This window comes from Aspergillus foveolatus (assembly GCF_047715535.1).
Source record: "Aspergillus foveolatus strain CBS 279.81 unplaced genomic scaffold BDW70scaffold_124, whole genome shotgun sequence".
In the NCBI taxonomy this organism is placed as follows: Eukaryota; Fungi; Ascomycota; class Eurotiomycetes; order Eurotiales; family Aspergillaceae; genus Aspergillus; species Aspergillus foveolatus.
The window spans coordinates 22,759-33,928 of record NW_027396188.1 but is presented as its reverse complement, the minus strand read 5'-3'; the positions used below and the strand labels follow the sequence as shown (position 1 = coordinate 33,928).

The 11,170-nt window shown below is 51.8% G+C and overlaps 5 protein-coding genes across 5 annotated transcripts; 1 reads left to right on the top strand and 4 right to left on the bottom strand.

The window, feature by feature from the left end:
• Positions 1-138: 138 nt before the first annotated feature.
• Positions 139-1,024, top strand: BDW70DRAFT_164658 (glycosyl hydrolase; the record flags this gene model as incomplete). The annotated part of the gene is made up of 3 exons (XM_073741520.1): positions 139-144; positions 201-680; positions 800-1,024. The coding sequence occupies 3 exons, from the start codon at positions 139-141 to the stop codon at positions 1,022-1,024; spliced, it is 711 nt and encodes a 236-aa protein (XP_073591085.1).
• A 794-nt stretch (positions 1,025-1,818) lies between these two features.
• On the bottom strand, positions 1,819-3,244 carry BDW70DRAFT_166349 (uncharacterized protein; the record flags this gene model as incomplete). Its single annotated transcript, XM_073741965.1, has 1 exon — positions 1,819-3,244. The coding sequence occupies one exon, from the start codon at positions 3,242-3,244 to the stop codon at positions 1,826-1,828; it is 1,419 nt and encodes a 472-aa protein (XP_073591084.1). The 3' UTR covers positions 1,819-1,825.
• Positions 3,245-3,303: 59 nt separating this feature from the next.
• Positions 3,304-5,075, bottom strand: BDW70DRAFT_145155 (NMT1/THI5 family protein). The gene is made up of 4 exons (XM_073738381.1): positions 4,928-5,075; positions 4,665-4,738; positions 4,432-4,603; positions 3,304-4,385 (listed from the first exon to the last, which is right to left on the bottom strand). The coding sequence occupies exons 2-4, from the start codon at positions 4,697-4,699 to the stop codon at positions 3,567-3,569; spliced, it is 1,026 nt and encodes a 341-aa protein (XP_073591083.1). The 5' UTR covers positions 4,700-4,738; positions 4,928-5,075; the 3' UTR covers positions 3,304-3,566.
• A 267-nt stretch (positions 5,076-5,342) lies between these two features.
• Positions 5,343-8,398, bottom strand: BDW70DRAFT_145152 (glycogen [starch] synthase). Its single transcript, XM_073738380.1, has 4 exons — positions 7,286-8,398; positions 5,875-7,237; positions 5,628-5,823; positions 5,343-5,579 (listed from the first exon to the last, which is right to left on the bottom strand). The coding sequence occupies exons 1-4, from the start codon at positions 7,739-7,741 to the stop codon at positions 5,459-5,461; spliced, it is 2,136 nt and encodes a 711-aa protein (XP_073591082.1). The 5' UTR covers positions 7,742-8,398; the 3' UTR covers positions 5,343-5,458.
• Positions 8,399-8,923: 525 nt separating this feature from the next.
• Positions 8,924-11,123, bottom strand: BDW70DRAFT_166346 (arylsulfotransferase family protein). Its single transcript, XM_073741964.1, has 2 exons — positions 10,668-11,123; positions 8,924-10,614 (listed from the first exon to the last, which is right to left on the bottom strand). The coding sequence occupies exons 1-2, from the start codon at positions 11,040-11,042 to the stop codon at positions 8,953-8,955; spliced, it is 2,037 nt and encodes a 678-aa protein (XP_073591081.1). The 5' UTR covers positions 11,043-11,123; the 3' UTR covers positions 8,924-8,952.
• Between the last annotated feature and the right edge of the window lie 47 nt (positions 11,124-11,170).

Here is an 11,170-nt window from a genome sequence, read left to right as displayed (position 1 = left end):
TGAATGACCGGCGGGACTGGGCCGGCGATTGCTAGTGGCAGTGGTAGCCCTAACCCGATACCTCAGCCCAACCTAGCCAGCATACCCCGGCCCCAGTGCATTATTGCATCCCCGCACGATCAGAAAGAATGACATCCCATGCTTGTTATTGGGACCATGGATCTCTTGGACGACGTGCTGATAGTATGATGTAATCACAGGCCCCAGACATCCACTATGAAGCCTCCACAAATCTCTACTACATGTACTATTCCGTCTCAACGCTTGGGTCTCGCGACAGTGTCATCGGCGTCGCAACCAGCCCAACCCTGCAGCCCAACTGGACCGACCACGGCGCCATCTTCAGGTCCCAAGCTGGCGGAAACTACAACGCCATCGACGCCAACTGGGCGTCGATCGGCGGCTCGCCAATCCTCACATTCGGCTCGTACTGGAACGGTATCCACCAGCTCCCGCTCGCAGGCCCGCTGAGCCTTGCGGACGGGGCGACCCCGACCCAGATCGCATATAATAGCTCGGGCAACCATGCAATCGAGGCGGGCTTTGTGTTTTATAGACGGGGCTGGTACTATTTGACCTTCTCAAGTGGGCGGGCAGGCAGCTACGATACGAATCCGCCGGCGACGGGAGAGGAGTATCGTATTGTCGTCTGTAGGAGTGCGAGTGGCACCGGTGATTTTGTAAGTATTTGGTCTTATCTCTTTTCTTTTCTTTTCTTTCTTCCCTTCTTTCTTCCCTTCTTTCTTCCCTTTTTTTTTAGTTTTTTTTTTCAGGTCGCTAATCGTTTCCCGCTGCGCAGGTCGACAAGAGTGGCCGCTCCTGCCTGACCGACAACGGAGGCACGACAATCCTCGCTTCCCACGGCAACGTATACGGACCCGGCGGCCAGGGCGTCTTCGAAGACAGGTCCCGCGGCTGGGTGCTGTACTACCACTATGCGAATCCCGACATCGGCCTCTCGACGAGCCAGTACCAGTTCGGATGGAATGTGCTGCAGTGGGCGGACGGGTGGCCGAGTGTCTAACGCCGTTCTTTATCACCCTATTGAGGTATATCTGCGCTTGAGGGGGCTGGTCTGGTTATGCAAATATCTAATTTGTTTCTGCTTATATCCGGGATGGACAGGACTGCGTGAGTGAGTGTGGTTTTGATACCCGTACCCACCTACCTATATTGTTCATACTACAAACCCAAGTACATAGTGTACTTATCTGTGCTGCTGTTGATATTTGGTTGCATCGCATCGCATCTCTCGTGTACATAGTTACAGAGCCCCATCAATGCCGCTGCTCTCTGAAGTAATGACTTGGCTGTGATCCAGTGACGGGAAGTCGTCCGTCAATATATATTGGCTTTAATGAACCAGCTCAGCGAGTCCGGCCACCGCGTGGCATTCACGCTTATATCTAAGCAGTGATAGCATTGTCTAGTTGAGCGAAAATGACTTCCTCTTACGGTCATCACAGTGTAGGGTTAGGGCCTCCCGAGCACTCGTGCCGGTGGGAATGTCTGTCTGCGCTGATATGTATTCTGCTTTATCCTAAGTACCTCCAACTAAGGAAACACTAAGGGAAGGAAAGGGGCGTGCCTCACAAAGCGCTGCTGGTCAGGAAGGAGACTGGGAATGAGCTGATATCATGATTCAGGGTATAAGCCCTAAAAAGCACGGTATGTAGGTATCTTGGCTCCTACTGGCTCCTAGGTATAAATTTAACTTGAGTAAGATTCGGGTTTCTGTCCAGTACGTGCCAACTCTCCAGGCCTGCGAATTGACTCACTATCAGGAGAGGATGTCCCATTCTCACTACGCCTCAGCCAATTTCAATCACCCATTGCGCGCAGATCGAAAGAGGTTCTCAATCCACATCTTCTGATAAGAGCCGAATCCGCGCATGCTTTTGTACTTATTTTTAAAGTCTTCCTTCTCCAAGATTTCAAGAGTCTCAGCCGAATGCAGCGGCCTATATAGGCCCCCCTCTGCTTCTTCCTCCGCCTGACGATATCTCGGCTCCAGAAGTGAAAGTCTCGTATGCGATGTCTCCCCGGCCCCTAGTTCCCCAAGTACAGACCGCATATGCCTCTTGCGATGCGGATGCCTCATATAATCATTCTCCCTCCGCAGCAGCTCGAATGCAACCTCTTCTGCTCTTCCCAGTTCCATCTTCCCGCTCTGGTTTCTAGCCAGAAGCAGTCGTTCATACCTTATCTCCTCGATTGCTAAATTCACATCCCTCCATTCGAAGCATTCATTCCAGTACTTTTTAAGCCGGTCTTCATCGGGCACCATAACAAGCTGCGCCATCCAGTGCAGATCCGATGGCGCGGGTAGATAGCCCAGATATCGCTTCACATGGAGAAGGATTGTCTTCCATCCGTCTTTTCTCAGGCTCGACCAACATTCCCACCGGAAGGTCGTCTTGCACCCAGGGAACTGGCAGCACGCATTCGCCTTGTCATCCTTCCATATCCTGAGGATATAATCCGCGGTAGTATCATCAAATTCTTCCTGTCCCATCTTGCGGCGATACTCCTCCCTCAATTCCTCAGTTGAAGGCGTGTTGTTCCCAGTCTTCGACCTGGAAACAGACTCGCAATAACTCTTGACAACCAAGTCATCACCAAGCCTCGTATGCGGACATGTGGGGATGTCGAACCCGCGCAGGATCCGCGCAATCTCGGCCCTGCTTACTCTAAGGTCGAAGCCGGAGCCCTTCTCATTTGGGGTTGAGTCGAAATCAATGTCAGGGAGTGACAGGATCTCGTACGAGGCGCAGACGGCGAATTCCCGGTCATTTATTACCCCCTTGCGTCCAAACCGGATGATGGAGCCTGAGTTCAACCGCGGCGGTTTGCTATTGCTGGAATATGGCCGTGGCAACCAATAGTCCTGGTTAGTTGCGTCTTGGTAGCTAAGGAAATGTTCAGGCTCGATGTAGAGACTTTTCCGGGTAGTTGTACATTTACGGATGACTGGGGAGTGGGAGAGTTCGTCGATGTTGAAGTATTTGTGCCTGTGGACAGTGTGGCACCCAGCGCAGTAGGCATGGTCTTTGAAGGTGACGCCGTCGCGGGCTAGGGCTGAGCGAAGGACAATTATCTTATTCGTATCTAGGGGAGGGCAGAGAGGTGCGAAGGTATAGTTGAGGTAGCGGCAGGATAGAGAGAAGATATGTTTTGATGGAGGAGGTAGGAGGTCAAAGATGGAGAGGAGGAGTTCTGTTGGGAGGGAAAGGAGAGTGGTCATTATGTTGTAATTTGGACAGGACTATTGGATATCCCTATTCGGGTTAAATATGCTATAGCCAGGGTCTAATATCAGCTTCAATTCTGATGCCTATCATTTGAACACCTTGTCATGAAGTAGGCAGTTGAGGCTGTGTCCTATGACTCTATTGAATCTAAACTAGAACAGACCGCTCACTATACGAGATGGTGATCCCTATACGCAGGGTGGAAATGTTAATTCAAAGCATAATCATGATAATCATTGACTTAAAAGAGTGACTAGGACGGACTATGCACTGCTTGCTGGCTGATCGACTTAGGCAGCCTTCATACAAGAGCTTCTAGGCAGAAGCCACCTCCAACCGGTGAAAACCGCCTTCAGCAGCAACCTGCTCCTGCAATTTGGCCATCCGCTTCTGATCACCGAGCGGATCAGTCGAATCCTTGTCCAAAGTCCAAGACAGATACTCGTTCGTGTAGTTCGGCACGAACTCGGCATCCAAGATTCCCAACCGCTTGCCGTAGTTCGTAACCTTGTTCCAGTCGCGCTGAACGTTCTTCAAGTCGCGGCTGAAGTAGGCAAAGGAGCGCTCAAAGATTTTTCTGTTGACAGGAGTCCCCATGATGGGCTTCATGTCAACGTACTCCTCGTACGCCCTCGCCGGCTCATTAAGGACATAGTCAGTGGCACGCTTAACGGCGTTCATGAACTTTTTAACCTTTTCAGGGTTCGCCGCAATGAAAGCATCATTGGCAATGTACAGGATCGAGCAAAAGCAGCAGCATCCCAACTCGGCTAGCTGGTCAATGCGGAGCATCTGCACGTCTGTACGGGGACGGTTCTGCGACGCGAGCCACTCGGCCAGCTCGACCATCTGAACGTTCTCGAGGCCGATGCCGGCGTCGATGGTGCCGTTGATAATAGCCTTTGTCACGTTCATGCCGCAGCGGACGGCGGTGTAGTCGTCGGCCGTCATGCCGTAGTACTTGGTGAGTTCGTCAATTTGGATCTTGCCGAATTCGCCGACGTAGCCGATCCTCTTGCCCTTCAGGGAGCGGAAATCTTCGGTGATTCCGCTGTCCTTGAGGTAGACAACTCCAGTGAACGGCTCGTCGAGGAGGGAGCCGATAGATGTCACGGGGAAGTTGCGGGCTTTGGCCTGCAGCAGGTTAGTCATGTTCCTAGAACCACGGCGATTGTCATACAGCAAGAGTGTGAATCATGGCCTTGAAGCCCATGTCAACCTTGCCACTGCCAATGATCTCAGTGACATCGGATGGGTCGTTCGGCTCGAGCAGAGCAACCTTGAGACCTTCCTCCTTGAAGAATCCCTTGCTCTGGGCGAGGTACAGGGGGGCGTGGTACGGGGTCGCGTGCCTAAGCAAGACGACACCTTAGCACTATTCTCGCAGGGAACAAAGATAAAAGCAAGCTATACCAGTTAGTCAAGAACGTGATCTTGTCAGTAGACATCTTGGCAAATTCCGATCAGATAGGATCAGATCGGGATGACTAGAAGTTGTCAGCATGAGAGACTATGCTCTCTTCCTTTCGAAAGGGGGCAATCAATGCAACGCATGTCCTTTCGCTAGTATTATCTAGATCAAGTTATGACAGTATAATCTCAGAACGACCGGGTTTGACCCCGGCCGAACACCTGTCATGCGGATGCAGTGACTGTTTGGATAATCTGTACGATACCTTGACCCGTCTGAACCCATAGCGAAAGTCCGTCACATTATGGCTCCGTACCAATCAAAGTTGGTGGTGGCTTGATCGAGATTCTGAATGTGAGGATTGAGAAGAGTGCAGCTGGGAGGGAAAGAGGAGGAAGAGGGGTAGCAATAAATACCCCGCTGTCACCCCCACCGCTGACTTCATACAGGTTAGTAACCACTAAAAGCCGATCACCGCGTCTCACTGAGCTAAAAAACTCAGGGTCCGTCATTCGTTGGCCGGGTTCAATCGGAAGACTGCGATCCGCAATCACAAGACAATGTGCAGGGACTGTGGCCTGCCCAGCCCGATATCGGTAAGTTTTCAGATGTGAGTGCTGAGCTTCCTTTAAGCTTGGTTGTGGATCCGCAAGTGATGAATAATGGATAGTATAATTTGAGGCATATAAAAACAAATGTACTAGGCTGGAACTCCAGCTTTGTTCGAAGCAATATGAACAGACAGGACATTACAAGTATGCTAACAGGCGAGTGCGAACAAAGAATAAACCCCATGCTAGCTGGATTGACCCCCGTTTATAGATATCCGGTCAAGAGGTGAAGACGGTCGGTCGGACTTCTTCGTCCGAAGGGTGAGAGGGTAAAAGTGGTCTTCCGCATCATCCTCCTCGCTTGTGCTGATACTGAATTAGCTCGAGCTTCCTAGGTAGATGTGTACGACTTACGGAAGGCGCCATGCAACATAGTCTTCGGTCGAGAGACCCTCCTTGACTTCTTGCAGTGATGCGAAATCACCGGGCGTCATCATACCAGAGCGATCGCGTGGCGATCCGGGAACCGACAATGGTCGCGATATCTTCTGCTCTGTCCCGCCGATAACGTCAAAGTAATCTTCCTGGTTGTCGAAAGACGAGGGGTATGCTGCACGTAGTCAGTAAGCAAACTAAGAATAATCCGGGCTGCGAGAAATACCTCGTCGAAGAGCCAACTGCCGAGCTTTGACATATTCCAAGCCCATGCGCTTCCAGTCCAGCAGGTCGCTGAGACGTTCCGTGCGGTTACGTTGGTTGATGCGTTGCCGTCGGCTCTTAAGGGTGAAGTTGTACATAAAATCGGTCAGCTGGTTGACTGAATCGTCTACGCCCTTCATCCGGCGGTCCACAATGTAAATGCCGTAGTCCGAGGAGTTCTCAATAAGCTCCTCCATATAGCATCCGAAGCCCGAGAGATTGGTTGTAATGCTCGGAACTCCCATGACTGTACATTCCGCGGGGGTGTAACCCCAGGGCTCATAGTAAGACGGGAAGACTCCAAGGTGTGTACCACGAACAAAGTCGTCGTAGTCCAAAGGCAACACTGGGTTAGATGAGTTGAGGAATTCTGGATGGAAGACGATTTTGACACGATCAGAAGATTGATTGAAAAGCTGGACACGCCGGATCTGGTTAAGGATCGGATCCTCGGAGTCGTTGATCATGTTATGAGTAACGACTGGAGGAAGAGTATGACGTTTCATGGCGAAAAGCCTACGTCGCAGAAGGACGCGGTCTTGGCTGGTGATAAGGTCTTTCTCATCGGGCATATTGTCACCCTCCTTCCAGGCTAGACACCGCTCATACATGCGCTTTCCGATGCCTTGCTCGATCATATGAATCGTGTCACGGAGCGACTTGACAACCGCTTGGCCTTTTAGTGACTCGACAGTGAGCGACGAGGTCTGCGCTGGCATGATGATGAATGCTACAACGGTGGTCTTCGATCCGCTGGACTTAAGACGATGGTTGAGACGCGCCAACCCTTCGATAAACATGTCAACACCCTTGTTGCGAAATTCGTATCGACCGGATGTAAATACGTAAAGAGTATCGTCAAAATCAAAGTCATTGTGCCCATAGAAATGCCCTCTGACAAATTCATTGATCTTCTCTTTTGACTGGGAGTGCAAGTTTTGGAACTCATGAACCGCCGAGAACTTCTTGACATTCAGTCCGTTGGGCAGGACACCGTCTGGTTTCCGCTTGAGGAGATGCTCACTCTCAAAAGCAGTGATGTGGGAGACGGTGGTGAACACATCTGCCGAGTGTGCAGCAGCTCGTTCTATACAGTACCGATGGTAGATGCCTCGCTTACCAGCCTCCGCATCCACGTCAAAGTACTGCAGATTATTGTAAAAGTCAACCGAACCCGCACAGAGATATCGACCGAGTAGTGTCGCATGAGTAGTAAAAATAGTTGTTAGATCCATATGCCGTTTCTTGGTCAAAGGAAGAGCGACACCCGCGAGCCACTCGTGGAAGTGAGCGACAACTGCACGACGGCGCTCGTGAGCAATATACTGCTCCAGGTTAGTGGTTGAAGCCAATTAGTTGCAAAGAGTATGTACCTCGCCCAAGAACCATGCCACCAAGTATCCGAAAACAATCGCCTCATTTGTCTCATAGTCCGAAGCAGGGGAAGGAATGCCGGCAGTATTCCACAGATCGCCCTTCCATTCGTCCAAGTATTTGTACCCGGTGCCGGTATCTATGAGAAGCACACGCGGCGCACCCTCGATGAGCCAGCGACCGTAGACCATTTCAATGCCGCGCTCCTTCATCGACTGCATCGTCTCTTTCATCGCAGGACTAGACGGCGTGAGCTCCTCAACCTCCACAGCGGCAGAATTGCGGTTCAAGGGACCGATCAGAGTGTAGCGCTCGCCATACTCGGCGGTGGTGACGGGGGCTTTGGACTTGAGCACCGAGTAGATACCACCAACGCGATTGGCAACTTCAGTCGCAATCTCGAAGAGCATGTGGTTGCGGACATCGCGCCTTGGAGGGTCTTGGTCATCAGCCATGGTGACGGTATTTCTGAAGCTGCAACGATGAAGCTGCGCAGCGGCAATGTGGCCGAGATACTGAGGGAAGAGAGGAAAATGGAGGGAAAATCAAAGCGAGAAGTTCCCTTCGTGAAAAAAAGAGCACACAGGCAGGTTCAGGAGTGCGCTGCCTTGGCCAGACGTGTGGGGGAAATCGAAACTGGGTGGCGGGGAAACTGAGCTTGAAGCTGGGTCTAGACGGGAGGAACCTGGCCCTGGACAAGAATCTTGCTTCGGGGCGAAAAGTAAGCCTGAAAAAATAGAAACGTTTCTCTCGATTTCTGAGAAACACTCTGCTGAGACCAAAAACTGAGAGAAGAAATGAGAAGAAGAAAACGGGGAGCTGGCTTTAACCGGCAGAGGCGGTTGCACGGACTCCAGACCCTGGCTGTGGAAGGCTCAGTGACGATACCTTGGAGGGAATAGCAGAGCAACCCCTCCTCGAGCTGCCCAATAGTTAATGGTTAGATCACCCGACCAGTTGCCCATCGGCCTACATACATGAATGCAATGGATTGAGTGCTTGTCGTGCTTTCTTCGCGGAGGTGTTGCGCTGCACCTCAGGCGGATGGCCTTGCTCCGTACCGTTGGGATCTGAGCACATACCTACGGTTACGGTTCGGACGCGGCGTAGAGGACTTCAAATGTCTACAAAGCTGGCTACCGGGTTCCACAGCGGCAGAAATACGGAAATCTGAACCATACACCCATAGAGAGTTTCTCGTGTCGAATTGAGTTCCAGTGACTCTCCATGACGCCCTCCACAATGTCTGGGGAAGCTCTATGGCCGTGACGTCATGTCTCCAGTCCCACCTGTCAAGTAAAACCAATCAGTACACGCTCCTCCACAACACACCATTGAAGATCACTATTGCTGAGGATCACTACTGGGAAACTGGCAACTGGGATTACTGGCTCCAAGCGTCCAGATACCGAGCTTGAAAACACCCGGTGGGCGATAGTGCGAGCCAGGCAAGGCCAATTGGAAAATCACCTGCCACTTGCTTCATACTTCGATATTATGCAGCCAGATATGCATAGCCACGGACTTCGTGGACTTCGTGCACTTCGCGGTATCCAGCATGGGTAATAGTATAAGCAATGAACGCATGAAGAAGTCTGGTGGAGTTCATATACATCTCATACATTTTACGCCTGACTCCGAAATCAACTTAGGAGCGGGCAGCCAGCTAGTGCTGCTTCTCCCGCAAGCTCACATTACTATGCGTACTAGGGGTTCTCACGAGCCCCGGCCTACCAGTGCTGCTACCAGGACTAGCTAATGAGCTCTGCCAACTTGGGCGATTGCTCATGCCTGGGTATAGCAAATCTGGAGATAACAAAGCCGGCGACAGTCGCGGATTATCCAGGTCCGAGATCTCAACATCGCTATCATCACTCTCAGTATCACTCGCAATGTGTAAGCCACCGTAGTACTCCTCCCAGTTGTCTTCCTCGTCCCCGTCCCGGTGGCCGGGATACAAGTAGCGGTACCGGCGCAGCCAGACACATCGACAGCTCCGGAGGCAGATTGCCCAACAGCGACGGCCGAAGAAGTAGATGCAGGCACCGAGTCCTATTGCCGCGCAGCAACTCGCGAAAAAGATGACTTCAAAGTGATCTGTTTCGGCATCGCTAGATTGCTGAGGTGGATGGTTTGAGTGGACTATCGTCGCATTGAAGGGGAGGATAGCTGACGTGCCGATGATTTGGCCCTCCTTGTCCAGTGCGCGAACGCGGAGGTACGGTTGGTTTGTATGGAACGGTATGTGGATGATGGTTTCAAACCCACTTTTTGGGACCGTAGTGATGGCCGAGAAGTAATAATCTGTCTTGCCGGAGCTTGGATGATCGTCGGGCTCGAATTCGTCCGGCTTGGTATTGTGAATGGGAAGCGCGACTCGTGCGCCCTCAAGGACCCAACTCCTGACCTCCGTCGCGCCATTCCAGCTAACAGCTGCCTCGTGCCCGTTGATCTCAAAGGCCGGTGTCGTATCCGGTTTGCCTATCCAGGGATGTTTCCTAACGCGATACGAGGCCGGGCTTCCGGTGCCAAAGCTAGATATGGAGCCGAACTGGGTGTGGCACATGGGGACACCCATCTTGCTGAACTCGGTCCACGCTGCGCCATTGCGGCCGTAAGAAACAAGGATATGTCCGTTATCCAGAACCTGGACAGAGCCATCTGATTGAGGTTGCGATTCTGGAGTGACCCCAGCGTGTCCGAATGCGCGAAACTCGCTGCGCAGCGAAACGTTCCTGCTTGACTGGTCCACGTCGATGATGAGGCCTCGATTGACTTTGTCTCCGGGGGTTGTATTATCTAAAAGCGTGATTGCTTTGTCGTCGTCGTGGAAGCGCGCATCATGTGGCCATGCGAATGTCGATGCCCTTCCTGTGGATAAATCATAGAAATCGGTGTGATTCCCGCCGAGTCGCCAGATAATCTCGCCAGTACGTCCATCGAGATATGTGAGGTAGTCGGTGTGAAGAGCCGATATGAGATAATTGCCCTTGGCGTCTTTATCAATGCTGTGGAGGTGGAAGAAGTCCCAGGGGTTGCCGTAACTCCAGCCTGGGCTGCCAGACGGCTTCTCGACATCTGTGAAATTGAAATGCTCTGATGCGCGCCACTGAAACAGTACTTTGTTCGTCTCAATGTCAACTTCCACAAAGCGACTGTCCCAGATCCAGCCCCTCTCTGGCCCACGGACCGCGCGCAGATCGGCTGAGACAACGTCGTGAACGGTGAAGAGCGCCGTGTCATTGCGAGTGATCTGGAATTCATGCCAATCGGTAAATGCACTGCTTGGGCCACGGATCTGATAGCGCTCAATGTATTGCTGATCGAGCTGGTCCGGTTTAGTCAAATGAAAAATAAAATAAAGGCATGAGAGAATCATACCATGTGGATTGTACCATCGCCATGACCATCGACCTTGTCATCTCCCTCCCAGAATGCGAGATACTGATTCCCCTTGTACTCCTGAACATCTAGGTTATATGCGGCCCCATAAGTACTAGTTTCAGTCGTCCACACGAGCTCTCCCTCTTGATCAAGGATTGTCGGGCCGCGCGCTGCGACGCCCTCCCCGCGGGGAGAAAGAAATGTGTATAGACCATCTTTGCAAGCTTTACTGTTGCGAACAGAGTACGTAGATGTGCCGAAGACGGAAGAGGTGCGATAGAGCTCTGTAGGCCACGGGTCGGTGGGTTCCGAGACCCTGAATGCGCCCGCGAGATTAAGCAAAGCTGTTATTGCTAATAATGGGCGCCACATGATGAAACATTTGACGACATTTGAGGTGTACGGAGGAGGTGGGCAAAGGCGAGGAAATTTTAGACAATGGGTCGAGTGCCGGAGCTCATATACTTGTTACAGGAGTATACGTAACGGGGTGTCAACGC

Excerpts from the sequence above, each read along its gene's own strand:
- BDW70DRAFT_145155 (XM_073738381.1), bottom strand. The coding sequence starts at position 4,699 with ATGTCTACTGACAAGATCACGTTCTTGACTAACTG. Across the intron at positions 4,604-4,664 it reads ATCACGTTCTTGACTAACTG|GCACGCGACCCCGTACCACG; the intron begins GTATAGCTTGCT and ends CGTCTTGCTTAG. Across the intron at positions 4,386-4,431 it reads CCATGATTCACACTCTTGCT|GCCAAAGCCCGCAACTTCCC; the intron begins GTATGACAATCG and ends AACCTGCTGCAG.
- BDW70DRAFT_145152 (XM_073738380.1), bottom strand. The coding sequence starts at position 7,741 with ATGGCTGATGACCAAGACCCTCCAAGGCGCGATGTCCGCAACCACATG. Across the intron at positions 7,238-7,285 it reads TGGCATGGTTCTTGGGCGAG|TATATTGCTCACGAGCGCCG; the intron begins GTACATACTCTT and ends AACCTGGAGCAG. Across the intron at positions 5,824-5,874 it reads GCAGTTGGCTCTTCGACGAG|CATACCCCTCGTCTTTCGAC; the intron begins GTATTTCTCGCA and ends GACTACGTGCAG.
- BDW70DRAFT_166346 (XM_073741964.1), bottom strand. The coding sequence starts at position 11,042 with ATGTGGCGCCCATTATTAGCAATAACAGCTTTGCTTAATCTCGCGGGC. Across the intron at positions 10,615-10,667 it reads GCGATGGTACAATCCACATG|CTCGATCAGCAATACATTGA; the intron begins GTATGATTCTCT and ends AAACCGGACCAG.